The sequence below is a fragment of the Drosophila erecta genome, unplaced genomic scaffold (assembly GCF_003286155.1).
Source record: "Drosophila erecta strain 14021-0224.00,06,07 unplaced genomic scaffold, DereRS2 tig00000021-arrow-pilon, whole genome shotgun sequence".
Classification (NCBI taxonomy): Eukaryota; Metazoa; Arthropoda; class Insecta; order Diptera; family Drosophilidae; genus Drosophila; species Drosophila erecta.
In genome coordinates, this window is record NW_020825198.1 from 16,308,408 (window position 1) to 16,335,505 (window position 27,098).

A 27,098-nucleotide genomic window follows, 5' to 3' on the forward strand; every position below is an offset into this window, starting at 1 on the left:
CTTCTGCGTTCAAGAAGCCTTTAAATTCAAATCTGCCGCCAAACACTTGTTAGCACTCTGTTGACTTTAACATGGCGTCCTAACAGCAACGCTGAAATCTGACAGCTACTAGCATAGCCTTAACAGGCGCCAACAGCTGTTTTAATTCTCAGGGAGTTTCTCGCAATCGAGAGTCAATTAATAAATTAAAAGTGATGAGTGGAGGATAGTCGCCGCTGCAAGGCCATAAATGAATTGTAACTTCGCCAGATTCTCGCGTCAGGCAGCTATCAACATGTACAAACAGTCGTGCACCAATCTCCTGGAATTGTCCTCCGCCAAGGTGACCGAGTGGATATCAAGCTTCGACAGTGTAATAACCGACTGCGATGGTAAGTGGGTGGTGGGGTGGGCACACTCCCAACTCGCCATAGGATTCCGCCCAGGAAGCTGCGTTACATAAAGATATGTGTGTACCACATTTTGCCCAAATACGTCAGCAACGAATTGTTTCTGTGTTGTGGCTGCGTCGTGAATTTCAATGTCAAAGTGTGAAGTGCGTGATATGGCGGGAAGTCGACTTTCGGATGCCCTCGTAACTTATGAGTCATAATTAATTTTAGGGTTGGCAGTGAAGAGCAGTTAGATAAATACCCTTAGTATTGAATAGCTTTAAATATAGTAATATTTGTCAATTTTATTAAATGTATAGAAGGATCCTTGTTTTCCATTTTATTTGTTATTTCTACGTAATAATGCTTAAATCATAACCGTTTTTCTTTTTTTTTTTCCTATTTTGGGAAGAGAAGTATAACCTTGAATGATAATTTAATTCCCAGTAATTTATCAACTTTAGTAATTAATTTTCCATAATAGTTTATCAGTGAACTTGCTAAAAGGTAATGACTTATCCTCTCCAGGTGTTCTTTGGATCTATGGCCAGGCACTGGAGGGCTCTGTGGACGTGATGAACCAGTTCAAGGCTATGGGAAAGTCCATTTACTTTTGCACTAACAACTCGACGAAGACCCGCCCGGAACTTCTCAAGAAAGGCGTCGAACTGGGATTTCACATCAAGGAGAATGGTATTATATCGACGGCCCATGCCACAGCAGCGTATTTGAAACGCCGGAACTTCAGCAAGCGGGTATTCGTTATCGGAAGCGAGGGAATCACCAAGGAGCTGGACGCCGTGGGCATTCAGCACACTGAGGTGGGACCGGAACCCATGAAGGGATCACTCGCCGAGTTCATGGCACAGCATTTAAAACTGGATACGGACATCGGAGCCGTAGTTGTTGGCTTCGACGAGCACTTCAGTTTCCCCAAGATGATGAAGGCCGCTTCGTACCTTAACGACCCTGAGTGTCTGTTCGTGGCTACTAATACGGATGAGCGTTTCCCCATGCCGAACATGATAGTGCCCGGCAGCGGGAGCTTCGTGCGGGCCATTCAAACCTGTGCGGAGCGGGATCCAATAGTGATCGGAAAGCCCAATCCTGCCATTTGCGAGTCTCTGGTCAGAGAGAAGAAGATCGATCCATCGAGAACTCTGATGATCGGAGACCGAGCCAATACGGACATACTCCTTGGCTACAATTGCGGATTTCAGACCCTGCTCGTGGGCTCCGGAATCCATCAGCTGAAGGACGTGGAGCGTTGGAAGCTAAGCAAGGATCCCGAGGAGAAGAAGCTCATACCAGATGTGTACCTGCCCAAGTTGGGAGATCTATTGCCATCGATCGTGAACAGCCTGGCGGGCTTGAAATGAATTAGTAATCAGTAAATAGTAAATAGTACGGACATGTGTTTGTATATGTGTTACATTTAACGTCAATAGACAGGACAGATTTAAATATTTAACGCAAATTTATAGTACAATTTACACCACAGAACAAGGAATATTTAAATAAATTCAGAAGCATTTTGTGAGACGGATGACTTAATCGATATGCCCGATTCCATTTCTTATTGAGAGCGAGCTTTGTGTGAAACGGAGATAGCAGGTTCTCCCCAATTCTCAATCACCGTGAATCGTAATCAGCCAGCCCGCCGCCGATTTAGTCGAGTCGCAAGCATTTGGCGGAGCGGTCCACGGAGCAAAATGTCCAGAGGCAGTGCTATCGACTTGACCGGCCTATCCGCGGTGCAGGTGAGCGAGTGGCTCCAAAGTTTCGACACGGTTCTCTGCGATGGCGACGGTGAGTCTCAAGGGCGCCACAGGTGCCACAGAGAGTAGTACACTGGGCTTGGATGTATTGCAAGTATGGAGCTTTTGCCAGAGTTGTCGCTTCGCCGAAATATATAAATCGGTGGCGATTTACATGGATGAGGGAAAAGCTTGGCGATCGCGCTAGCTAAAACTTCACACTTCACCATCATGATAATTTATTAATAATATATTAAGTAAGATAACTTGAAACGTTAAAACATTAGTTATTGGAAATACTTGATTGATATTTTTAGGATTTGGTTTATACTTGTCAAAAAAACCATTCTAAGCTGAAGTAATCTTTGCAGATCTGTGAAATTTCATTTGTGGGTTGTAATTAATTTAAAATAAAGGTACAACTCCTGTTAAATTGAATATTTTTGAGTTACTTAGAAAATACCTCCATGCTCTCTCAATCCAAACGTTCTCAAATGAAACCGAATTAAATATCCATTAAACGCACAGGCACAATTTGGCAGGATGACACGGCCATCGCGGGTGCTCCCGAGGTGGTGAATGCCCTGCAGGATCGCTTCGGCAAAAAAGTGTACCTGATTACCAACAATGGACTGAAGACGCGGCAGGAGCTGTTTGAGCGCTCCCAGCGCCTTGGCTTCCATTTACCCAGCGACCGACACATCTTATCGCCTACGGCAGCCATCGCCGACTATCTGGTTGCTAGTCCGCAATTCGACAGGGCGCGGCACAAGGTCTATGTGGTGGGCAATGCGGCCATCGCTCGGGAATTAAGGCAGCACGGAATCGACAGCTTTGGAGCCGGAGGAACAGATGAACTGCCTCCGGGCGACAAGTGGCCGGACTTTGTGGCACGAGAGTTTGGAAACCCAGAGACGGCGAGGGACGTCGGCGCCGTGGTGGTCGGCTGGGATGAGTACTTCAGCTACTGCAAAATGGCCCGCGCCTGTCACATTCTCTGCAGTAATCCCGACGCCGCATTCTTTGTTACCAACCGGGATGCCGTGCACAAGTATCCGGCCTTCTGTATCCCCGGCACTGGGGCCTTTGTGTCCGGAATTGAGGCCTGTTCGGAGCGGGAAGCCCTCGAGATGGGCAAGCCAAACCCTTTGGTGCTTGAGCCCCTAACCAAGGCTGAGAAACTACGTACCGAACGAACGCTTATGATTGGTGACTGGTAAGCGGGATTAACACATCTGCTGAAGCTTTTCTAACGAGTTTCTCCCGTAGCCTCAAAATAGATGTCGGTTTCGCCAGCAATTGTGGCATGCTATCGCTTCTGGTGGGCACGGGTCGATACAGTAATCTCTCGGATGTCCAGCGGGAAAAAGACAAGCTGGCCCAGCCAGATTTTTATCTGTCCCGGCTGGGCGATCTGCTGACCCTTTTGTGAGCCATAAATCCAAGCGACTCCCGTGCAGCAATCTGCTCGTTATCAACTTCTTAATTCGACTTTTATTTGGCTTTAGTTGGTGTGTTTACACATAGTTGTACATATTGTTCTGCCGGCAAGTAACATTCTCTAATGAATACTTTCTTTACATACATATATAAGAGTGGGTGAAAAATTGTTGGGCCTGAAAGTTATCTATGAACAAAACGGCTTTAAACTGTGTATGAGAATAAAGTGTGTAGCAAATAAATTTTGAAAAACGGCAATGCATTTTGCACAAATAAATCACTAACCATTTGCGAATATTTTTTTATGTATGTGTGTGGCCCCAAATAAATTTCAGGCCCACTAGCTTTTCTCTGAATTAACAATATAGGCTGAGTGACTTATTAAAATACTAGCTTATCCTCTATTACTTGCCCGGACAGAAAAGCAGAGACGGCAATTCAAACTCTTTCCCTATCTTCTGGTGATCCCATTTAAAAATTGTAATTTGCAATGAACTAAACAAATTGCTCAACTAAGTGCAAGTCCTTGTGCTGTGACTTTTAAATAAATCGTCAATCAACAAGAACTATTTAAGACACACACATAATCGAAACTATTTAACTTATTGGTTACCTGTACAACAAATTTACAGAACACCCATCGATGTGAGCTGCTAATTGTCAAAACAAAGCAAGCAAGTATCACAGAAGTTATATTTTTTGGCGGTTTGCTTCCGTGTAAAATGGAAATAACTAAACACCTGATCTCGAAAATTTGTTACCATACTTTGACCTTTGAAGCCCGCCATTTTCAAGGGTGTCCGTTTTAACAAGTCCTCTGATATGTTAGAGTTGATTCTGTTTTCTGTACTTTAGCAATTTAGCGCGAAAAGAAATCCCATAAAGCGTTGTCACATTTGGTAGCAAATCAGAATAAGAGCGTAACTGAATCTCAAAAGTTAAACCCATCCCCTGCTTTTCCCGATCCCCCAACTGATTCCCCCCCACGCGTTGTCCTAGTCTGATTTTAAACGATGCATCTGCAAGGATTTCCTTAAGTGCATCGTTTTCCATCAGCTTTAGTTGTAAGTTTGCTGCCGGCGATCGCTTAATGATTTCTTCGAGGACCCTGTCTAAATTGCTAAAAGGTAACATCAGGTGCTCGCATCCGGCGTGTTGGCCAAAATCCTTGAGCTCCTCGACAAATAGCCGTACCAGTAGAACACGTTGATAAGGATGAATAGCAGTGGGAAGACGATCCGCGAGGCGCGATCGATCTTGGACACGGAGTTGTACTGTGGCGTTCGTTTGCCCTTCCTTCGGGCCTCCATCTCCTCGCGTCGGTAGTAGGACATCCTGCGGCGACCTCCAGTTGGAGGACTAATCCGAGGAGCCTGTGCAGCAGCTTGTGCCGCCGCAGCTGCCGCAGCTGCCGCAGACGTGGTCGGCGCCTCGTTGGCCCTCAGCTGCGTCTGCTCGTCATCCTCATCCTCGTCGGAGTCGGCACGGGGCGGCTTTCTTCTCCGCCGCCAGTCGAAGAGACCCAGAAGCTTCATGCTCCACAGGCCATGTCGCCTATTCCTGGGCCTCCGATTCCTGGAGGTAAGCATACCCAGTCGAGTGGGAGGCGGTGGCATGCTAATCGCGCACATGGACAGTGGAATGACCTCGTAGATCTTGGACTCTGTGCTACCACGAAACTCCGAAGTAAGTGGTTCCGTCTCCGATTCCGCGGAATCCGAGTCCAACTCCTCGATTATGAAATAGCACTCCCCCGATCCGTACTTGGTGTAGTAGTGCACCACGGCAAACTGCAGGATTGTAGCGAAGATGAAGCCAAACGAGAGGAACACGAAAAAGTCCAGGGCCGTGGGATAGGACACCTTGGGCAGATCCGTGCGAGCCTCCAGTCCGAGGAAGGTCATCGTCAGCACGGTAGTAATGCCGAGGGAAACCCGATCAGCAGTGGCCTCGCGGTTCAGCCAGAAGGACACCCAGCTGAGGACCACCAACAGGCAGCAGGGACCGTACACCTGGATCAGGAAGTTGCCCATATGCCGCTGCAGGTGGAAGTTCACCATCAACATCGAGTACTCCGCTGGAATGTATAGAGTATGAAACTTTTTTAATTTAATTCCAATTCATCGAATATATTTGACTTACACGGGTGATTAGTTTCCAGGGTAATAGTGCCACTTAGACCGGTGGACGACCCCGAGCCACCAGTTGCATCCCTTCCGGTACCGAAGGCTCCTTTGTCCAGTTTGAGTCCCGTGCCGCGGACATGCTGATTCTTTGCGGCCGGACCGGCAAAAGTGGTCATTACCTTGCTGGTGGGTCGCGGTGGATCCTTGTTGTTGAATGGCCGACGTTGCGGTCTTGGAGCAGCCGCCTTGTAAACAATGTCTGTTAAATTTCCAGCCGGACAGTCGACCAAATCGAATTGGGACAGCTTCATGTCCTCGGCAATGGCGACGGGTGGTCTCTCCTTGTTCCAGCGGTAGATGACATCGGACGTTGTGTAGCCAACTGTTTCGATTGTTTTCCAGATTAGTGCAACAGATTCTGGACAAATGTCTATTAAAAGGGTGACATGCGGAACTCAGATGTGTCCTGAACTGTGACTTTTGGGCAGTACATTCGAGCGTACATTTACCGAAAGCCACAATAAGGGAACCGAACTTAGAACACCCTGTCAGGCTATTAATTGAAATGAAGTAGAGTAGAGCATAAACGCTGATCAACCAATAATTAGTTTTAAAATATAACAAACAAGATATTACTCTCATTTTCACCAGTTTCAATAACTACATAACACTCTAGTGCGCACAACAGCTTGAGGTTTATTTGGGACTGTACGTCTAGTCACTTGCAGAACCTATCTCACTACGAGATCCCATCCCCCGGGTTGCCTTCCAATCACTGCCTCAGGTGTGCTCGGTTATTTTATTTTGATGCTGCTGGAGCTGCTGCTCCAAAATGCACAAATTGCCAAACATTGCGCCATATGCGGGAATCGGTTTACCCACCACCCAAATCCGCATCCTTCATCCTGCAAACCGCCGCCCGATCTGCCGCCTCTGTTTGGCAATCGCGCTGACTTTGGCAATATTTTCAGTTCGCTCGCATCAAATGGGAAATTGTCAACATTAAGCGGGTGGCAATGTACATTCGAGTATGTATGAGGGCGCGGAGGAGTAGATGGAGGGGTAATTGAATTCTTGACTGCTTCCATCCATTCCAGCATTATTCACAACAAATCGGAAGTAATAATACATTTCTAGGTTGGGTGGCGGCTTGTTCATTTGCGATAAGCTGCAAAGGCAGTTAGAGCGTTTCGCAGACATGGCAGGAGACACCTTTCCCATCACCGAAAAATGTATACAAGTATTTAACTAGTACCATTGCCTTCATTTACATTGCATACTTTCTGTTTTGCATTTGAATAGGAGGAAATGTGATGGAAATTCATCAAATGCAAGGTCTTCATTTTTTTGTAACCGAAAAATAATGGATGTGTCATGACCAGCAGAAAATCTGCTTCAGAAATCTGGTTCAAGAGAGGACATTTTTGGGATATGCTAATTAATTGCGATTTTGGTATGCAGGAAGGCTAACTATTATTTTAAATTTAACAAGCTTTAATCCTTCTGTGCAGTCAATTATTCATAGGTCTTCAAGATTGTGTGTTTTGCTGAAAATTGCGTAATATGCTGGACTATTTCTAGTGCATTTTTATAGCAGTGTACACGAGGGTTATACTAACAAATATTTCGCAGAAAATTGTCTTGTGTTGCTCACAGGAATCCTTTAAGTTTCCCTAAGACTAAATTCTTTTACAATTTAATACATATAGTTAAGACTTAATCCTAATTTACTATTGGCGCTATACTGAGATATTATTTAAAAATTGATGCCGTGACTATTATTTTTTTTTAAGAAGTTGTTTTAATATTCTTTAGTTAAAATCGCCGCTCGAATTAGCTACCGTTTACATATAAAAATTTTTATTATTAATTATCTGTAATATATCTATTTTTTGGTACCCAGGGAACACCACGGGGAGGACATTGCAATTGTAATGGGGTCGTATATTTATATGACCTTCGAGTCGACTTGAAATAATAAATGTTAAACATAAAATATTCCCATGTTTATGTATGTATGTATGTATGTATGCATGTATGTATGTATGTGTGTATGTATGTATGTAGTGTATGTATGTATGTATGTAGTGTATGTATGTAGTGTATGTGTTACTTGCACAAAGTAGTAAAAATTGTCTTAATTAAAGCCTGAAGAATGTTTAACGTACTGTTGGAACACATAGTTATTGCCGCTTTTAATATTTGCTGAGGAAAAATATTTTCTTGTAGCCCTATAATTCCCAACTAGTTCTAGCGAAGACGGTAAGGCATGTCTTCTAATTTCAAAATATTTCAGTAACCTCTCTTACCGGTCGAGCAGTGAGTGTAGTGTATGTGTAGTGTATGTACCGGTGTATGTATGTATGCATGCATGCATGCATATGTGTGTATGTATGTATGTATGTATGTATGTATGTATGTATGTATGTATATATTTATGTATGTACGTATGTATGTACGTACGTATGTATGTATGTATGTATGTATGTATGTATGTATGTATGTATGTATGTATGTATGTATGTATGTATGTATGTATGTATGTACGTATGTATGTATGTATGTATGTATGTATGTATGTATGTATGTATGTATGTATGTATGCAGGTGGTGTACGTGTTACTTGCACAAAGTAGTAAAAATTGTCTTAAATAAAGCCTGAAGAATGTTTAACTTACTGTCGGAACACATAGTTATTGCCGCTTTAAATATTTGTTTAGGAAACATATTTTCTTGTAGCCCTATAATTCCCAACTAGTTCTTGTGAGGACTGTAAGGCATGTCTTCTAATTTTGAGTCGCAAATGTCACATGTGTGTTTGCATTGAACCAAATACTCGTCGTCTCCGGCACAAAGGTTCTATAAAAACCTATCTGTTTGGTCCATTGACATTAGTCTCTGATCTCTAACAAGCCTCTGATCTCTGATCCTCCAGAGCAGCCAGGTTTCCACCGAATTCGCAGGACGGTCAACTAAACTTCGATCTAAAATAAATGCCAATATTCAGATGAATGTTCATGGCTGAAACGTTTCATAGAAGCTGCCAATATGTTCAAATTTCTGCCTGCTGCCTTGAATGCAAATAAACCTACCAGCCTCGATATACGATATATGTCGCCTCTCTATAATAAGAGTGCTTAATCATGTACTTGGAGCACATATCCCCCATCACCGATTTGGCTGTACAAAAGGACTTGAAACAACCGTGTCGCTCGTTTGGCATGAAGGACTTTTATACAAATCTGGACGGACCGCACATTTTCTGCGCTTGTGGACAGCTGCCCAGCCACCCACCAAAGACCCCAAACATGCCGGCGTACCTCAAGGATGCGTCCTGAGGCCATTACCTTACTCTATTTTCACCTCGGACCCACCCAAGTTTAATAGGCGGCTACTTGCGCGGCGGCGCCATGCGCTAAATGCAACGCATATACGAATTTGCAGACCAATTACAAGAATACTTACATACTTATAAACAATGGACTGAAAAGAGGCGCATATGAGTCAACACGGACAAAGCACTGCATTTTGCTTACAAACTACTTAAGCTGTACCAGGCGCATTGTATTGCAAGAGTATTTCCTAATGACACCTGCACGTTACTCCCCCATTCCAACTCTGGCACCTACACTGTACTTGGCACCTACACTGGCCAGAAGACTCGCTTTCAACTCATTACGGACTTCTTTAATTATTCCCACATGACCTAGCATCACGCTCCATATACCCACAACTATTCAAGAATACGTGCACTTTGTAAGTTCAGCACCACATTAAATGCGAAATCCAACATTTTGGGACTACTTTTGACCCCGAAAAGTGGTAAGAGTGTCTAGGAATATATTTTTTAGTTTTGATTACTAATTCCATTACTATTGCCGTTGGAAAATTATCGCAAATACTGATATTTTCACAAAAACTATTCGAAATGGTGGTGGCACTTTGAAGTAAGGTGCGTTTCCGCATCAGAGAAATGAGAAAAGCCCAACTTGGCAACTCTGTGTAGGGTTCCCAAGCCAAACCACATTTGGATATCCCATTAAACCATTACCTCATCTAATCCGCTGCCAGCATTCAGACGCATGGAACCACTTGAATATTTCCGGTCCTTGTGCCATTTCTTTCTTTCTTTCATTTCCTCTTCAATTCACAACATATCTCACTTCACATTTCTTGTCGCCAACGGTTACTCGAATCCAATCCCTTTCCATCCAATGTCATGGCATTCAGCTTAATCCCCACCCCAGGATTCATTGTCCTTCGTACCCAACAAGTGGACATTTTGCCGGCACGAGAAGAACAAATCACATCAAAGCGCAATAAGCAGCCATTATGCATAATTATACCACAGAGCTGAGTTTCTTCACATGCCACTTGGCAATCTTTCGAAATTCTTTCGTACTCACATGAACCGAATTTCAGAGGACACTTTTGTATGTCCATTGGAAAATCGGCCAGATTCATCGGGCAGCCGGCTTTAATTGTCAGCCGGCTGGAGTACAGCACGCGTCCGTTCTGATAGATCCTCACAAACTTATTTGGCGTGGTAATCGTGTGCAAATAGCTCTGCTTGCCGTTGTAAAAGTACGTATCCGGCTTCCAAATCCGCGCCAACATCGAGACGCTCAGTGCCAGCGTGTCCTGGGCGCCCTCGAATGCGAGACGTTTATCCACCCAGGATTGGCGGAAATAACAGTCCATCGAGTACGTCTGCAATAAAGAAGTCGGCAGACACTGAATTGCAGAACAGTAAGATAGTAAGAAAGTCGGAAAGTCAGACATGGGATGTCACTGCAAATTGAGTTGGGAAGCAGAAATGCTAGGTTGTCAGCTTGTCTATGTGGATTCTTCTCCGAAAACACTTTAAACGCATAAATTCTATCAATTTGAAATGTGTTTCACAACTTTCAACAAGTTAAATTAGCAAACAAATTGTGCAGTTTTATCATAGGATATCAATACCAATAATTTATTATTATACATCAGGTACTTATGTAATCTTACAGTTGAATCAGTTACTAAATGAATAACTTACTAAGATTTGAAATAAATCAAAAGGACTTGCTTATGGAAAATAGTTTTAAAGTATTTTATGGAATTCATGTTGTAATGGTGTAAGTGATTAGATATTTTTTAGTTCATCATACCATGTCAACCTCTGATATTGGTCCCATGCTGCGAACCATTATGTCCACTTCTATAGTGGCTGGAGGTCCTGAAATAAAGTGTAAGTTTGTAGGAAAATAAAATTTGTTGAATGCAAATCCAAGTAAATATTTTGAATACTTCCTCTTTGAATCTAACCTATGCGTTATACAAATGTGTCGAGTAATACGTACTTCAATTGGAAGGCTCATTGTGCCATCAGTACCTTCCTCACAGTTAACTATTGAAGCCTGAGCCCAGTTTAGTTATGGAAATGGGATTTGCTTCAGCAGAAGGCCATGCAATCCAACTATATAATCCCCGTACTCTTCGTATCGGTTTTGTTCAACCATGAATATTCATATGCGCGTCGCAGCCCCCAAATGAAAATGTTAAATGCTCCTCTGTGCGAACAATGACACTTAAGCCGCTTCGCAGACAGTCCCAAACCCTCTGAATCTGTTACCATCCCCAGCTGACACTCATTTTTATCTAGCTTTTCTGCACTAATATGCAATTTTTCAGGCCCTAGATTCGCCTTCTCCCGAAGCCCCCAGGAATTTTTTGTATTTTGCCTATGCGAACAGTTTTTAATGACTTTGCTGCTGAGCTCGCTCGGCAAACATGCGTCGCGCTCGCAGGATGCGGATGTGCATTGCCGCGTATCCTTTGAATCCTCTCCAGCTGGCGCCACATGACGGGGGCGGTGAGCCGAAGGGGGGCGTGCCAGGGCCCATTCTTAATGAAGTGTTAAAAACAATGTAATTTGGTCTTAAGCCGTTGAGCGAAAACAATTTTCGCCGCGTTGACCAAAATCCATTCCCCAATTGAGTGAATGGCATTTTAAATTTCGAAAATATTTAAATTTTTATTGCCTCAACCATTTGCGAGATTGAAAACGAATCGAATTTCCTTATCCGTTTTGGGCAATTGGATGCTCGAAAAAGGCAATAAAATTGTTTGTGTGTAGGTAAATATTTGTCGGTTTTGACACTAACTATTTACCAAATAAGCTGCGAGGCAATCATCAAGGGAGGATTCATCACCTTGGTGCCGTTTGTGAGTGATGTGTCGCCTTGCAGCGATTTCCGCTTCATTAAATGCTTCCGTTGAGCGGAAAATCTGCGAATCTATGCTGATTACACCCGGAATGGGGAAGGAGTCAAAAGGGTAAACAACACAGGATTTGGAACAGACAGACTGATTTGAGGGTGCCTGCTACTCCAAGTCAGAAATCCTTAGCGTGGTTGTCATAGATCGTATGAACGATGTAAACTTACGTAAGAAGCTCAATCTATTGCAGTTCCAGCTGATGCGGTTACTTAACAACATTCTTTTGATCTCAAAATCGAAGCTTGCTCTTGACCCCCTGACTATGTAATAGAATCAACCTAATTTATCGATATTTCATCCTAATAAATTAAATAAATATACATTTTCCCCCAGATTTCCTGCGACACACTACTCACCACCGAAATCCGGACGTATGCTATTGTCGTAGCCGCGCAGCAGATTGTCCAGTAACTCGGATATATTTGCATGGTTATTGCTCTGGGTGAGCCAGGAGGACGGCAGGGATGAGGACAAGGAGGTGTGGGACTGGGAGCCCATCTCACCCAGGCGGTGGGCATCGCCGCGGCCCTTGATGCTGTCGGCCGAGACGGAGAAGGGTCCTGATCCGGGGCCGATGGACCACGGCCAGGCATTTGGGTAAGTGCACAGCACTAAGAGGCAGCAGCTAATCAAAAGTTTAAATATGCGCAAGCTGGAGCGGTGTCCTTGGTGGCAGGAGAGGCTCCTTGCTGCGATGAGGTCAGTTGATGCATCGGCGGAGCCGGATGCATCTGTTGTTGCTGGCATTGTGCACATATTGTTCGGTTTTGTTTGCTGTTTGTTGTTTGCTCGCTGACTGCAACTATTGTTTAGTCCAAGTCTTCTGCTTCTGCTGTTGTTGCCGGTCTAATCTACACATCCGTTTGTCTAACTTTTGTCACTCCAACTGGCCTCTGGCTCCCGTTGCCATGCCCATTCCCATTCCTATTTTCATTTTCATTCGCATTGCCATTGCCATACCAAATCCCATCGCCATTAAAATTCCCATTCTGGAGGTCCTGCTCCTGCTCCTGCTCCTGCTGCTGATGACAGTGCCTTCTTCCTGCGCTGTGTGTTGACTCGGCTTTGCTCGTATTTATTTTCATTTATGCACCGGAAGTTGCACTCGGGTCGAGAGCAATTGCATGAAGCGTTTTCTTCTTAATTTCTGAGATTCCTTTCAGGCTGGCATTAGTTCCGTTTGTCTTGGCCCGTGTCCACGTCTCCTTTGCGACAAGTTTCCTTAGATTTTTTTAATTGCTGAAACTTGTTGGACTTGCAGTTGGCAGTTTTTGATTGGCCAATTAGCCAGCGGCATTTTCAGCTATCAGTTATCAGCTACGAACTATTAAGATTACAGGCTGTGGCTAATTTGACCGAGTTCACAGTTCTTTGCATTTGTTGATAGGCGTTTTCTTAATAGCTTGCTTGTTTATTAAATTAATCGACTTTACTTGACCGATCGCTCTGTATGTTCCCATGCACAATAATATTTTGGCAGTTTTTATGATTACTGATTAATCCTTGTAATAATTTTTAAGTTAATACGTTAATGCTAACTTTTTCTTTGAGTTTATAATAATAATATACTTCTACTTGGAGGAGCTTTAGAAATACAACTTTTACTGTTTAAATTTATTTAGGCGCCGTCGTGTGGAAACTTATTCCGCAACCTTTCTGAATATCATGTTTTATTAACACCACATTGCGTATGTGTAATCTCGAGTTTAAAAATTGCACGTTTGGGAGAAGTCGAAGATTAATGAGTCCACTCTGAAAAAAAATGAAGTGCATGCTGTACGGCAGTGCTGGTGCTCAGATTCTCACCGTATGCATAATATAAAATTAATCTTCGCTGAACCTTGTCTTAATGGATGGCAAGTAATTAAGATCAACTATGCCGGGGACTCTGAATTCGATGCCGCTGCTGTAACCAGCTCGACAGCCGGGCGATTTGTTAATGAAAAATCAACCGGAAATGTCGAAGGCGGCGAGTGAGTAACGCCGACGTTGGTACCCTGGTCTGATGTCCTCGAGGCTGCACGACATCATCTTATTGAATAATGTGAGAGAGTGGAAAAAACAATGCGACCCCATAACTTAATTATGCCTCACCCACTAACCTAATTTTATGCATGGCCATTGGCCAATGCCGACATCCGGCCAGTGTGCCCACCTCAGCCCACTTCGGCACATCCGGCCCAGGTTGCGATAACTATTTTCAATACTTTGTAGTGGCTCCTCGGCCACTTGGCTATTGCCTTCAGGTCGGCCGTCTGATATCAGCCAGCATCTAATGCATATTTAGCCTCGACGTCAATGCTACTTGCCACTTGATTAGACGCTTGTGTTAGCTAATTATGGCCCAGCCCGAAGGAAACTCGCATTAATTTTGGTTGATTTGTCACGTGGGAAAAGCAAGCCATCACTTTGGCACAATGAGATTAGAGGACAAATTTATTTAGCATTTTCCAAGCCACTAGGACTTTTGAAAGGATTTATTTGGCTGGCGATATGGAATAATTTTTAATCGGTCCATTTGACAAAGAATAATGACAATAATGGTACTGATTTGACATGCCCAATTTATGGAATTTTAAATTATTAGCATAATCGACTGCAACTAAAGCTTAATAAATAAAAAAAGCTTTAAAAATATGTGTACGCTTTTACGTTGCCATTATTTTTTGATTAACTTAAACAGGATCCGAAATCTTATTCCACATAAATTAAGCAGAAGTGCCATAAATTCTTTTTTGTCTGAAATCAGAGCCTCATACTTGGCCTTGTTTGGCTGCTAATTACACTTCACTTTATGTGTTTGATGGCCAAGCTTCGTCAAACAAACAAATTGCTGCCAGAAGCACAAACATCAGCCGACATCCCAGAAACACGACCCACCGAAGTCTGGACGTCCCTTTTCGTTTATAATTTCTAGCTTCGCTTAGCCGCCATCGTTTCCCACGCCTTTTGTTAACTGGTGCGAACGGGTTAAAGTTAAATGTAGAAATACCCACTTTCGCCTTGCTAACAATTTTCCTCGGTTTGGCAGAGAGCAACTTGAGCACGTTCAACGCATTTTCTCATCAGCGTCGAAATTGCACTCAATTTTTGAAGGCTGCTGACGTTTTCCTGTCCCTCGTCACCAATCCTTCCGTTTTTACCCTTTGCCTGCTGAGGAAGATTTTCCTATGTATATTCCTTTTTTGGTGGAAATGCATTGTAAAAAGGCGTTCACTTGGAAAACGGGCGTGTACAGTGTCCCTTTATTAAAATTATGGTAATAATGGCAGTAGTAAGGTGGAGCACATTAATGTGTCTACCAAGCGATCGAAACTTAGTTCAATTTCCAAAAGTAATGAGATGAAGTTTAACACATATGTATAAGATAATTACAGTACTATCATTATCATTATATTATGGATAATTCTAAAACTATCATTTTATCTTTCAAGTATAAGGTATCAAAATAAGCTTCTCAGGATAAAGGTGCAGGGTACTTCTCAAGTCGGATTTCATTTCGACTACAGAGCTCCTTACTTTGTTGATGTGCCTGACATCTGGTGCCTATCTATGGGTGCATTATGGGTTGGTCCCCCTGTACTTTGTGGCTCATCGGAAGCCCCAGCAGCAGGTGGCTTATATAGGATTTTCGAAGCAGTCTGCTGGCATTATTATTTTCCTGCCTGCAAATGAGATGAGCGTTTCAATTTGGCACTCGGAAAATATATGAATGAGCTGCTTAGTTTACGCCTTTGTGGCCTTGAAATGCGAATGAGGATGGTGCCGCAAGTTTTCCAGTTAACCTAAGTAGCATTAAAATCGCATTTTAATTAAATGAAAGTCAAAAATTGTAACTCTGCGGTCACTTCTTCGGGTGGAATGAGATGGGACTGCCCAACCACAAACTTTATGGCCCTAGGCCAATGCAATTGCTCTAATTATTTTACAGTCGAGCGACAGGCACGTGCTGGTTCCCAGTCTCCGGATGCACGATCCCACTTTCCCTTGGCTTTGTCCCCCACTCGGAAACGGATATTCCTCCCCAGCTGGCTCACGTTCGGCGGAAATGTTTGTCGAAGGGAGCTGGCGAGGATTAGGGAAGCGTGAAATGCAGCTGAATCGCTATTGTCGGGGCATTATAATGCACAAATGTTTGCTCTTGTCTTCGCTAAGTGGGTTCCCCAGCTCAGTAACCAATTTGGAGGACATAGACTCCAGCTATTTTAGCTTCCAGGATATTTTCTAGTTATTGATATCCTGTAGGCGTTTATATAGGAGAGATTTACCCATACATTCTAAGCATTTAATTGCGAAATTCATTTCAGGGATATATAACATTTGGATTACGTGTATAACTTGAGAACCTAAAGGGCGATGAAACAAGTCTAAATCCAGTTCTGCAATTTCCGAGTAATGGGAACGCAAACTCATTTATAATTTTGGAACATTCCATTTGGCCAGGCTTAGCAAGGCCAGTTGTGGAAGTAAACAAAAACATTTCAACTTACTTGCAAATTTAATGAACACAAATGCAGGAGAGCATACAAAAAATGGAAATGGAAGGGCCTTCCACTCGGCTCCCCTTTGGAATAATGACACACAAAACGCATTCGGACGACGCTTAAGTAAACTTGTGGCACTTGCCTCACCAGACACGCCACAATCTTGACTTGTGGGTCAGCCAACAAGTCCCCAAACCAATTCAATAAGAGCAATAGAACCGAAGGACAGGATGCTCGGATTTGGGGCCTTGGACGCCCCTTCGACGGAAAAAAATCAACAAAATTCAATTAATTTAAATGCAGTTTTTTGTGAGCCTGCATCATGTGCTCTGTACACTCTGTATACTCTGTATATAGCGACGAGGCGAGGGGATCACTTTACAATGTAAATCTCAAGAGTGCGATGCCCCATCTGCCGCTTTTTATGCTTTGCATTTTTCTATTTAAGAGATGTTTCGTAGCCGCAAGCGGCGTCAACAAAAAAATGCAAAATCTGCCAAAAAAGATAAAGTCCTTTGAAAGCCAGAAGAGCATAAGAGAGTGGCATAAAATCTCGTCTAAGCCAAACTTAAACTGCACGATAATTACAGAACTGAATTATTTGCCGACCCTAGTTAATTTTTTCTTAGTGAACAACAACTTTAAAGGAAAATCATCTGTAATAAAGCCTAAAATAAATGTTCATGAAAATGAACGCATTCCAGCGGATACTTTTTGCAAAATAAGTTTTCCACCAAAAAATATCGACTCACGCGCTGATTTTTGAAATTTTTAGCTATTCATTTTAGTGAGTTTCAAACATTAGTTTTCGGTTAATTAAGATTTTTTATTTGCAGAAAGTTCCTGAAAATGTTACGTTTTAGGTAATCTGATCTAAGGTAGTTTCTTTAAACAGCTGCTTTGACTTTTCCACATAGTTATATTCTATGCAGTTGCCGTCGTCCAATCAATTTGCCCAGCAAATAGTTTTTGTTATGCTGGTTTACCAAAATCCTCTGGTGGATTATTTGCGGGTGTTGGAGTAAATTTTCCAACCCTAGTCCCTGTGGCCATGTGGTGCTCATGGAAAATTTATGATTCTCTAATGCCCGTTTAAATCAGCGATAATTGCATTTTATTTGCACTCAATGTCGGCAGTCTCCGCCATCTAGTTTTAGTTGTTTCTATTGAAATTGTCATATTTGTGGTTTATTGTGAATTTTTCATTTGTTGGCCCAGTGCGGATGACCACATTTCAATTGATTCTTAATATGTTCATATAATATTTTTTTTGTTTGCGTTTAAGATGTGATTTTAATTTGAAATATATTTATATCAATGCTCAATTAGTCACCCAATGGAATGTACGGATTTTGATGCTTAATTACCATTATTACTTTCCAATGTTGCATTTTAAATAATAGATAAAGACCTTGTTAATTAGATTGATTCAGACAGTTTAATTAGCACTCGATTGCGGAGACACAGATTGTAAATGAAATGGGTGGGAGGGTTATGCAATTACTAGTTGACAGTTCAATTAGAGGCTGTGCCTTTTCTTGGTTACAAAACCAAACGGATTTGTGTTTACCTAACTCAAAGTTTTATAGGGGTTTCCTTAGTTTCCTTACAATTGGAAATGCTGTTGGAAATAGATTCCAGAATATGAAATACCTTATCCCTACACATTGTAAGGCTAGTGAAAAACAATAATAACATTTTAATAATGCCAAATCGGATACTTATTTATTATTATTTTTTCGGACTAATTTATTTTTGAGTTTTTCTTTAAAATGTATTATTTTCGGTGATTAAATGTAAATTATGAAAAACTTATATGTTACAGCAACGCGCACTTTCCGCAACACACATTTTCAACCGCACTTATCGTACCAAAACACATTGAAATCTCCAGAGCCAAGCAACAATAACGGGGAAAGTAAACAAACTAACAAACCAACCGAGGCGAAAACCAAACCAAATCGAACTGAAAACAGGGACCGGGCAAATTTCCAGAGAAAGATGCGGAGATTCGGAAATACGTCAAAACGCGCCAAGCGCGCAACGCAGACTGAGTCGAAATGATATTGAGACCAGGCCAGAAGATTGAATTGTGCAGCATTCGCTGGGTGGCAGAATGTGATGTGGGGGCAGCAGGATGGGGGCACCATGCAAAAGGCGCAAAATCACTAAAGCCTGCGGCGCTGCCCTCCTGACCCACAATCCCTCCCACAATCGAGCGGGCTCAGAAATCCATTAACACCCACCCACCGCCCGCTTTTCATTCATAAATCCCTCCTGCACTTTTGTTTACGACACCGAGTTCTGCGCAGGCGCCTTGGCCAAAACACTTGTTGCTCCTGCCAGTGGGCAGGATATCTGCGGATTCAAATGGGTCCCAAAATTTCGGCAGAGCTGTCCATCAAAGTACTCAATTGGACGGCTGCCCCAAAATTTTGGCTTTAATAACTTAATTGGCCTCGTTGGACATCGCAGCCTGGGGCTATAAAAGAGCCAGCCGTCTGGTCAAAATCGAAGAAAGCCGTCAAGATGACTAGTTGGCCATTGTATCGGTTGATTGTTTTCAATCTACTGGAAATCAATTTGAGCAATCTCATGGTTTTTCACTGTTGGTCGATAGAGGGTAAGTTGTGCGGCACTCCTTTTAAATATAACTAATAATTACATATACGTTTATTCTAGAGACCTTTCCTTTGGCTGAGATGCTAAATCAGAACGGCATTTATTCGCAATACATTGACCTGCAAAACCCGGAAAACTTGGCCAGCGTGCACAAGGAATACTTGGATAGCGATTTAGTCAGGTTGGGAGTTTTTCTGGATCTGGGCTGTGACAAAGCGGAGCTAGTAACAAATCAGGTGGGACTTTTTTTAATTATTTTTGTTAATATATTGGGTACACATTAGTAAAGTTTTAACAGATTTTAAAATTACCCATTTTCGCTGTATATTTATATTTTCTTTATTTTTATTTGCATTGCAGTCCAGTCGTGCCCGGCTTTACAATCAAAATGTGCACTGGCTTCTTTACGATGAGGCTGGTAACCTTACCAAGTTAACCCGACTATTTGTGGGAGCCAATCTGAGCCTCAATGCAGACGTGACCTATGTCAGCCGCCAGGATGAGCAGCTCTTTGTGCTGCATGATGTCTATAATAAGGGCAGTCATTTGGGAGGCAAGCTCAATATCACCCTGGATCGGACTCTGCGGTGCAATCGAAGTCACTGCCAGGTGAAGGATTATCTCAGTGAACTGCATTTAAGACCTAGACTGCAGCACCGAATGGACTTATCGAGCGTTACTTTTCGCTTGGCCGCATTGGTGGGTTTTGTAAAAGTAAATGGCAATCACTTTATTGAACCCTTCCGCTCAGGTTTCTGTACTGCCCATTAATTCCAGCGAGGAGGAACTTCTCGAGTTTCTCAATAACGACAGGGACTCGCACATGGACTCAATTTCGCGCATTGGCTATCGTCTTATCCTGCACACGCAGGAAATTCTTGGTTTTAGGTAAGCCTAATTTTAATAACTCCAAGCTTCTAAGTCAGCAACAATGAAATCCATATCCATATTGGATATCTAAAATAAACAATGGTTGGTATTTTTAAGACTTCATTACATTTGGTGTGGAACATGGAGCGTTCAGGATGCTTTTGGCGGAGCTATTGGGATGTTGACTAACGAGTCCGCCGAGCTCTGCACCTCCCCGTTTGTTCCCTCCTGGAATCGCCTCCACTACGTACATCCCATGACGGAGCAGGCCCAATTCAGGGCTGTCTGCATGTTTCGTACTCCGCATAATGCCGGAATTAAGGCGGCCGTGTTTCTGGAGCCCTTCATGCCGAGCGTTTGGTTCGCCTTCGCCGGCCTCCTGATCTTCGCCGGAGTGTTGCTCTGGATGATCTTCCTCCTGGAGCGGCACTGGATGCAGCGTTGTCTGGACTTCATTCCGTCTCTGCTTAGCAGTTGCTTGATCAGCTTCGGAGCAGCCTGTATTCAGGGTTCCTATTTGATGCCCAAGTCAACAGGAGGAAGACTGGCCTTCATCGCCGTGATGCTGACCTCTTTCCTCATGTACAACTACTACACATCCATTGTGGTGTCCACTCTGCTGGGATCTCCAGTTCGCTCCAATATCAGGACTATTCAGCAGTTGGCCGACAGCTCCCTGGATGTGGGATTCGATACGGTTCCTTTCACCAAGACATATCTTGTGGTGCGTATTAACCGAACCTCAACTTCCATCCGGGTGGAATCTATGTAGGGTCCTATCTATGTAGAGTAGAATGGTATTTTAGATACGTACCTGAAAAATCGATTTAAAAAGCATTTACTTTCCAGTCGTCTCCGCGCCCAGATATTCGCAGTCTTTACAAACAGAAGGTGGAAAGCAAGCGGGATCCCAACAGCGTGTGGCTGTCTCCGGAGGAGGGAGTGATCCGGGTGAGGGATCAGCCGGGATTTGTGTACACATCGGAGGCCTCGTTCATGTACCACTTTGTGGAGAAGCACTATCTTCCGCGCGAGATCTCCGACCTGAACGAGATCATCCTGCGGCCCGAGAGCGCCGTCTACGGAATGGTTCACTTGAACTCCACCTATCGACAGCTACTCACCCAACTGCAGGTGCGGATGCTGGAGACCGGAATAATCTCGAAACAGAGCCGGTTCTTTAGCAAGACCAAGTTGCACACGTTCTCGAATAGTTTTGTGATCCAGGTGGGCATGGAATATGCTGCTCCCTTGTTTATATCCCTACTGGTGGCCTATTTCCTGGCCCTTCTGATCCTGATCCTGGAAATTTGCTGGGCCCGTTATGCAAAGAAGAAATTGATCACTATTATCCCGCAGAATCAGTAAATCGAAAATTGTTAATAGACCTGGTGAGTGGAAAATTGTTGCCCCTTTCTTACAGTCCTTAACCATTTAAATTGCTCTTAATGTCCCAATTTTCCTACCTTGATTGAGCTTGACAGGACTGTCTGTACCTTTTATCGCCCATTAAGTTGTCAAGTCAAGTTCAGTCATAAATTGCCTTTTATGTTGATTATTTCCACTCTGATGGCATTATGTGTGCCCTATAAAAGGGCCTGTCGACTCATAATCAGTATCAATAATTGCCAGGTTCTTTGTTTGGGCTTTTGCAATGCTCCAGTTGCACAATTTAATTTTACACAACCTTATTCACATGGCCAAATTGAGTCATGTCATCATTTTGCACTGCTGGTCAATGGACTGTAAGTGGTTGCGTGGCAATTCTTTGATATTTGATTCAATTTTCCTGTTTCAGCACTTTCGCACCTGGCACTGCTGGCACAGTCTAAAAATATCTTCACTCAATTCAAGCAATTACACTCGGACATTCAGCTGAACGATGGCTTTCTTAATCACAATGTTCTTAAGCTGGGCGTTTTTCTGGATACCAATTGCAACCAAAGTGGTACAGTCCTGGATATGGTTAGTACTAATCTAATCAGCTAATCTAATCTAGAATCAGCTAATCTAATTCTTACAGGCCAGTGCTAAAAGATTATTTAGCTATCGATATCATTGGCTTATCTATGATAGGTCAATGAACTTTTCCGAATTAGAAGCTCACTTTAAGGAGGCTCAGATCTTCGTTGATGCCGATGTTACCTATGTTACTTATGATCACATTACTACCAACTTTCTGCTTTACGATGTATACAACAAGGGAAGACAATTGGGGGGCGATTTAAATATAACAGCCGATCGGGAAATTTCCTGCAACAAAACGAGCTGTCGAAATGAACGATATCTGAGTGATCTTTACACACGGAGTGCTCTGCAGCATCGAAAGTCATTGACTGGATTAACTATAAGAGCTACAGCTGTGGTATGCCAAAACATAACAAGATTTTACTCCCTAAATAATTAATCTTCTTAACAGGTGACCGCTTTACCCCTGAATGTGTCCACAAAGGAGATCTTTGACTTTATGAATTCCAAGGATCGGATTCACCTAGATACTTACAGTAGATTGGGTTACCAGGCGCGTCAACCACTGAGGGATATGTTGGACTGCAAGTGAGTTTGTTTAAATGAAGATGACTAATTTTACGTTAGTTTCATATTTAAAAAAAAAACCGTAGGTTCAAGTACATATTTAGGGATCGGTGGTCGGATGGCAATGCAACAGGCGGCATGATTGGAGACCTGATCCTGGATAAAGCTGACTTGGCGATAGCGCCATTCATTTATTCGTTTGATCGCGCTTTGTTTCTGCAACCCATCACGAAGTTCAGTGCTTTCCGGGAAATTTGCATGTTCCGTAATCCCCGATCCGTTTCAGCGGGTCTCAGTGCCACGGAGTTCCTGCAGCCCTTCAGCGGAGGAGTTTGGCTGACATTCGCACTTTTGCTATTCCTGGCAGGCTGCCTCCTCTGGGTCACCTTCATCTTGGAGCGCCGTAACCAGTGGAAGCCATCGCTACTCACCAGCTGCCTCCTTTCCTTCGGAGCTGGCTGCATTCAAGGGGCGTGGCTCACGCCAAGGTCAATGGGTGGAAGGATGGCCTTTTTTGCCCTAATGGTGACCTCCTTTTTGATGTACAACTACTACACATCCATTGTGGTGTCCAAGCTGCTCGGCCAGCCAATTAAGTCCAACATACGTACACTGCAACAACTGGCGGACAGCAATTTGGATATCGGCATAGAACCAGCAATTTATACCCGCATCTATGTGGAAACCTCCGAGGAGCCGGATGTGCGTGATCTCTACCGAAAAAAGGTGCTCGGGAGCAGGCGATCCCCGGATCGAATTTGGATGCCCACCGAGGCTGGGGTCAAAGCAGTGAGGGATCAGGAAGGCTTCGTCTACATAACCGGCGTGGCAACGGCCTACGAGTTCGTTAGGAAGCACTTCCTGCCCCACCAGATCTGCGAGCTCAACGAGATTCCCTTGCGCGATGCCTCTCACACCCACACCGTCCTGGCGAAGAGGTCACCCTATGCGGAACTACTCAAACTGAGGTGAGCAAAGATCCAGTTACTCTCTTCCTAACTTGAGCAGATCGTTCGCATAGTAAGCCGTTACCAACATTGCCTGATATACTCGTACTTATTTTCCATCCCGATTTCAGTGAGCTGCGAATGCTGGAGACAGGAGTTCATTTCAAGCACGAGCGGTCTTGGATGGAGACAAAACTGCACTGCTACCAGCATAATCACACGGTGTCCGTGGGTCTGGAGTACGCTGCTCCCTTGTTCATCATCCTACTAGGAGCGATAATTCTCTGCGTGGGCATATTGGGACTGGAGGTCATCTGGCACCGCCACTGCACTCTTCACTCTTGAGGTGAGCTGTCCGGGGTCATTGGTAAATGACGACCAATTTCTGGCAATTTAAAAACAAACAACGCACATTGATGACAGCCAAATTGGGCAACTTTTGGTCCTATAAAAGGGGACTGCAACGGTCTGCGTGGAAAACAAAGGCAAATGTCCACAATGCAGCTGGTGCAGTTGGCCAACTTTGTTCTGGACAATCTTGTGCAGTCGCGGATTGGATTCATTGTTTTATTTCACTGCTGGCAGAGCGATGAAAGTGGGAATGAAAGTTCTACACTCCTCTGATAATTGTAAACCCATACGTTCTTTCAAGGTCTTAAATTTGCTCAGCAGTTCATCAAGCCCATGCATCCCATTCTTGTCTATCATCAGTTTGTTCAATTGAGGGGAGTGCTGGATTGGTCACACTTAGAACTCAATTACATGGGTCATACACAGCCCACCCTAGCGGTCTACGTGGATATAAAGTGCCAGGAGGCTCAGGATTTATTGGAGGAGGTTTGTGTGTATACAACGTGATGTGCACATTATTTCTAGCCATGTTTACTTTCAGGCTAGTCGGGAGCAGATCTATAATCAGCATTACCATTGGCTCTTGGTGGGCAACCAGTCCGAATTGAAGTTTTATGATTGCTTTGCGTTATTTAACCTATCCATTGATGCGGATGTAAGTTATGTGAAGGAGGAGTTCCAGGATAACAACGACTCGGTTGTCTATGCAGTCTACGATGTCTACAATAATGGAAAAATTATTGGGGGGCAGCTGAATGTAACTGCATCCCACGAAATGTCTTGCGATCCATTCGAATGTCGCAGGACCAGATATCTAAGTTCGTTGCAGAAGCGTTCCAAATACGGAAATAGAGAACAACTTACGGATGTTGTCCTGAGGGGTAAGGGTTTATTTTATTTATTAAAGTTCTTTAGCTTGAGCTAACTCTTAGTGGCAACGGTGGTCACCCAACGTTCACTCACCTTGTCGGATGATGAACTTATTCGTTTCTTGAGCCAGGAGAACGATACCCACATTGATTCTTTAGCTAGATTTGGGTTCCACCTGACCCTAATCCTGAGAGATCTTCTACACTGCAAGTAAGTTCGGTGAACTGGGCAATTACAGTGTTCATAGTTTCTCCTGCAGAATGAAGTTCATCTTCTCGGATAGCTGGAGCAAGTCGGACGTAGTAGGTGGTTCCGTGGGTGCTGTGGTGGACCAGTCGGCGGATCTTACGGCCACGCCCTCTTTGGCCACTGAAGGCAGGCTTAAGTATTTGTCTGCCATTATTGAGACAGGTTTCTTCCGTTCCGTTTGCATTTTCCGGACTCCCCACAATGCGGGACTCCGGGGAGATGTATTCCTGCAGCCCTTCAGTCCGCTGGTGTGGTATCTCTTTGGCGCAGTACTTTCGTTGATTGGTATCCTCCTGTGGATCACCTTCTATATGGAGTGCAGGCGAATGCGAAAACGATGGCGATTGGACTACCTACCCTCTCTGCTGAGCACTTTCCTGATCAGCTTTGGAGCAGCCTGCATCCAAAGTTCGTCCTTAATTCCACGTTCCGCCGGAGGCAGACTTATCTACTTCGCCCTGTTCCTAATCAGCTTTATCATGTACAACTACTACACGTCCGTAGTCGTTTCCTCCCTACTGAGCTCGCCCGTCAAGTCAAAGATCAAAACGATGCAGCAGCTGGCGGAGAGTTCCCTGACCGTGGGCTTGGAACCACTTCCCTTCACCAAGAGCTACCTAAATGTTGGTTTTATTCTCTTCTTGAGCTAACTCTACTGTTAAGAGATTCAAGAGATTCGTGATTTCAGTACTCAAGACTGCCGGAAATACACTTGTTCATAAAACGCAAAATGGAATCGCAGGCCCAGAATCCTGAGCTTTGGTTGCCCGCTGAGCAGGGTGTTTTACGGGTCAGGGATAATCCTGGCTATGTCTACGTGTTCGAAACTTCCTCCGGATACGCCTATGTGGAGCGGTACTTTACGGCTCAACAGATTTGCGATTTAAACGAAGTTCTATTTCGACCCGAGCAGCTATTCTACACGCACTTGCATCGCAACTCCACGTACAAGGAGCTCTTCAGACTGCGGTAAGTGCTTCTGGTACTCTTGCAAAGGTTCTATGGGATAGAACCTGAAGTATTACAATACAACTTCGGTCGCACTATTGTATTTCAGATTCCTCAGGATCCTGGAAACTGGCGTCTACCGCAAGCAGCGCAGCTACTGGGTGCACATGAAGCTACACTGCGTGGCTCAGAACTTCGTCATCACTGTGGGAATGGAGTACGTGGCTCCTCTGCTCCTTATGCTGATCTGCGCAGATATCCTGGTCGTGGTAATCCTGCTGGTGGAACTGGCCTGGAAGCGCTTCTTCACGCGTCCCCTCACCTTTCACCCGTAGTGCTTTAAGACCGCTTTAAGCTGCTGCAACAACTATGCGAGTATTCTATTTGCACCCAGGAGAAAATAAAAACACTTTGCGTTAACTTTTCACATCGCAAAATTATGCAGGGCGACGCTTTTCCCACTTCCTGTTTTCACGCCGGAAAATTGCAGCACGGCTCGTTAAACGGAGGGATGGATAAAGGGGCCTGCAAAGGACGTGATGGCCATGTTTCCATGCGATTTTCGTATTTGCATTAAAAACTTCGTGTTTGGCGGTTACTTTTTATTCTCAATTTTCCCTTTTGGCAATGATTTTATTCATTCTCTTCGGGCCATTTTATTTGCATTTTTGTGCCCCATTTTGTGCCACATTCGAATTGAAACTTTGTTCCCTGATGCCACGTGTGAATGTTAGATAACTGACTGGTGGGCCTAATACGGCCTATTAGAAACAGTTAACAGTTGTGTTTTGCCAGGCCAGAATCTGTAGTTTCTCACCGCAAAAATCGCATGTTGCCCCGTGATGATTTATGGTGTTTTAATGATTTGTGCCAGCGGCGACAATTATTAGATGGGATGTGTCAAAGCTTTATCAAAATTGATTGTACAATAAATAAGAGTGCGCTGAGTTGGAACAAATATTATTGAACTGGGACTGCTAATCAATATATGTGCTATATGTACGTTTACGCAGTAAATCTGAAGTTTGCATTAGTCTGGCCAGAAGAATTGGAAAGTTTCCTTCTTAAATGACTCCCCGTCGACCTTTTACATGCAACTGGCACAAATGCTTGCCAAACAGCACTCACTGGCTTTCCGGAATCCCCAACGTATCACTATGACAAATTGCCTTAACAATTTGTCAACTCAATCTGGCTGTCAACAGGGCATTGCTTTGGCCATAGTTTGTGCCATAAAAGGACTACTTTCACTTCGCGGGGGGGACAACCT

At 43.7% G+C, this 27,098-nt stretch overlaps 6 protein-coding genes across 8 annotated transcripts; 5 read left to right on the forward strand and 1 right to left on the reverse strand.

Moving 5' to 3' along the window:
* Positions 1-88: 88 nt before the first annotated feature.
* On the forward strand, positions 89-1,929 carry LOC6546360 (glycerol-3-phosphate phosphatase). The gene is made up of 2 exons (XM_001972856.3): positions 89-371; positions 900-1,929. Exons 1-2 carry the CDS (start codon positions 230-232, stop codon positions 1,748-1,750), a joined length of 993 nt encoding a protein of 330 aa, XP_001972892.2. The 5' UTR covers positions 89-229; the 3' UTR covers positions 1,751-1,929.
* Positions 1,930-2,000: 71 nt separating this feature from the next.
* LOC6546361 (glycerol-3-phosphate phosphatase) lies at positions 2,001-3,826 on the forward strand. The gene is made up of 3 exons (XM_001972857.3): positions 2,001-2,180; positions 2,657-3,344; positions 3,398-3,826. The coding sequence occupies exons 1-3, from the start codon at positions 2,084-2,086 to the stop codon at positions 3,558-3,560; spliced, it is 948 nt and encodes a 315-aa protein (XP_001972893.1). The 5' UTR covers positions 2,001-2,083; the 3' UTR covers positions 3,561-3,826.
* Positions 3,827-4,568: 742 nt separating this feature from the next.
* LOC6546362 (gamma-aminobutyric acid receptor alpha-like) lies at positions 4,569-12,708 on the reverse strand. The gene is made up of 5 exons (XM_001972858.3): positions 12,309-12,708; positions 10,842-10,909; positions 10,101-10,404; positions 5,711-6,076; positions 4,569-5,645 (listed from the first exon to the last, which is right to left on the reverse strand). The coding sequence occupies exons 1-5, from the start codon at positions 12,706-12,708 to the stop codon at positions 4,702-4,704; spliced, it is 2,082 nt and encodes a 693-aa protein (XP_001972894.1). The 3' UTR covers positions 4,569-4,701.
* A 6,257-nt stretch (positions 12,709-18,965) lies between these two features.
* Positions 18,966-21,760, forward strand: LOC6546348 (ionotropic receptor 75a). Its single transcript, XM_015158510.2, has 7 exons — positions 18,966-19,059; positions 19,119-19,294; positions 19,419-19,757; positions 19,810-19,946; positions 20,046-20,652; positions 20,778-21,319; positions 21,727-21,760. Exons 1-6 carry the CDS (start codon positions 18,966-18,968, stop codon positions 21,294-21,296), a joined length of 1,872 nt encoding a protein of 623 aa, XP_015013996.1. The 3' UTR covers positions 21,297-21,319; positions 21,727-21,760.
* LOC26526901 (ionotropic receptor 75a) lies at positions 21,563-24,102 on the forward strand. Its single transcript, XM_015158872.2, has 7 exons — positions 21,563-21,673; positions 21,727-21,893; positions 21,952-22,293; positions 22,348-22,484; positions 22,550-23,431; positions 23,542-23,756; positions 24,063-24,102. The coding sequence occupies exons 1-6, from the start codon at positions 21,583-21,585 to the stop codon at positions 23,753-23,755; spliced, it is 1,833 nt and encodes a 610-aa protein (XP_015014358.1). The 5' UTR covers positions 21,563-21,582; the 3' UTR covers position 23,756; positions 24,063-24,102.
* On the forward strand, positions 23,866-26,455 carry LOC6546349 (ionotropic receptor 75a). Of its 3 annotated transcripts, none has more exons than XM_001972860.2 (7): positions 23,866-24,005; positions 24,063-24,247; positions 24,303-24,642; positions 24,694-24,841; positions 24,891-25,503; positions 25,569-25,849; positions 25,938-26,455. In XM_001972860.2, exons 1-7 carry the CDS (start codon positions 23,900-23,902, stop codon positions 26,161-26,163), a joined length of 1,899 nt encoding a protein of 632 aa, XP_001972896.2. In that variant the 5' UTR covers positions 23,866-23,899; the 3' UTR covers positions 26,164-26,455. The 3 variants fall into 3 exon arrangements, with proteins under 3 accessions (XP_001972896.2, XP_026833339.1, XP_026833340.1); XM_026977538.1 differs by having other exon boundaries at positions 23,965-24,062; positions 24,122-24,247; XM_026977539.1 differs by having other exon boundaries at positions 23,965-24,039; positions 24,122-24,247.
* The last annotated feature ends 643 nt before the right edge of the window (positions 26,456-27,098 follow it).

What these genes read in the sequence shown, in the direction of transcription:
- LOC6546360 (XM_001972856.3), top strand. Translation starts at nt 230, where the DNA reads ATGAATTGTAACTTCGCCAGATTCTCGCGTCAGGCAGCTATCAACATG. An exon ending in TGTAATAACCGACTGCGATG is followed by an intron (nt 372 to 899) that starts GTAAGTGGGTGG and finishes TATCCTCTCCAG; the next exon opens with GTGTTCTTTGGATCTATGGC.
- LOC6546361 (XM_001972857.3), top strand. Translation starts at nt 2,084, where the DNA reads ATGTCCAGAGGCAGTGCTATCGACTTGACCGGCCTATCCGCGGTGCAG. An exon ending in GGTTCTCTGCGATGGCGACG is followed by an intron (nt 2,181 to 2,656) that starts GTGAGTCTCAAG and finishes TTAAACGCACAG; the next exon opens with GCACAATTTGGCAGGATGAC. An exon ending in ACGCTTATGATTGGTGACTG is followed by an intron (nt 3,345 to 3,397) that starts GTAAGCGGGATT and finishes TTTCTCCCGTAG; the next exon opens with CCTCAAAATAGATGTCGGTT.
- LOC6546362 (XM_001972858.3), bottom strand. Translation starts at nt 12,708, where the DNA reads ATGTGCACAATGCCAGCAACAACAGATGCATCCGGCTCCGCCGATGCA. An exon ending in CAATATCAGAGGTTGACATG is followed by an intron (nt 10,405 to 10,841) that starts GTATGATGAACT and finishes TCTTTATTGCAG; the next exon opens with ACGTACTCGATGGACTGTTA. An exon ending in TCCTCTGAAATTCGGTTCAT is followed by an intron (nt 6,077 to 10,100) that starts GTGAGTACGAAA and finishes CAATCGAAACAG; the next exon opens with TTGGCTACACAACGTCCGAT.
- LOC6546348 (XM_015158510.2), top strand. Translation starts at nt 18,966, where the DNA reads ATGACTAGTTGGCCATTGTATCGGTTGATTGTTTTCAATCTACTGGAA. An exon ending in CGGAGCTAGTAACAAATCAG is followed by an intron (nt 19,295 to 19,418) that starts GTGGGACTTTTT and finishes TTTGCATTGCAG; the next exon opens with TCCAGTCGTGCCCGGCTTTA. An exon ending in CAGGAAATTCTTGGTTTTAG is followed by an intron (nt 19,947 to 20,045) that starts GTAAGCCTAATT and finishes GGTATTTTTAAG; the next exon opens with ACTTCATTACATTTGGTGTG.
- LOC26526901 (XM_015158872.2), top strand. Translation starts at nt 21,583, where the DNA reads ATGCTCCAGTTGCACAATTTAATTTTACACAACCTTATTCACATGGCC. An exon ending in GTGGTACAGTCCTGGATATG is followed by an intron (nt 21,894 to 21,951) that starts GTTAGTACTAAT and finishes TAATTCTTACAG; the next exon opens with GCCAGTGCTAAAAGATTATT. An exon ending in GCGGAACTACTCAAACTGAG is followed by an intron (nt 23,432 to 23,541) that starts GTGAGCAAAGAT and finishes TCCCGATTTCAG; the next exon opens with TGAGCTGCGAATGCTGGAGA.
- LOC6546349 (XM_001972860.2), top strand. Translation starts at nt 23,900, where the DNA reads ATGTCCACAATGCAGCTGGTGCAGTTGGCCAACTTTGTTCTGGACAAT. An exon ending in CTGCTGGCAGAGCGATGAAA is followed by an intron (nt 24,006 to 24,062) that starts GTGGGAATGAAA and finishes CGTTCTTTCAAG; the next exon opens with GTCTTAAATTTGCTCAGCAG. An exon ending in AGAGATCTTCTACACTGCAA is followed by an intron (nt 24,842 to 24,890) that starts GTAAGTTCGGTG and finishes TTTCTCCTGCAG; the next exon opens with AATGAAGTTCATCTTCTCGG.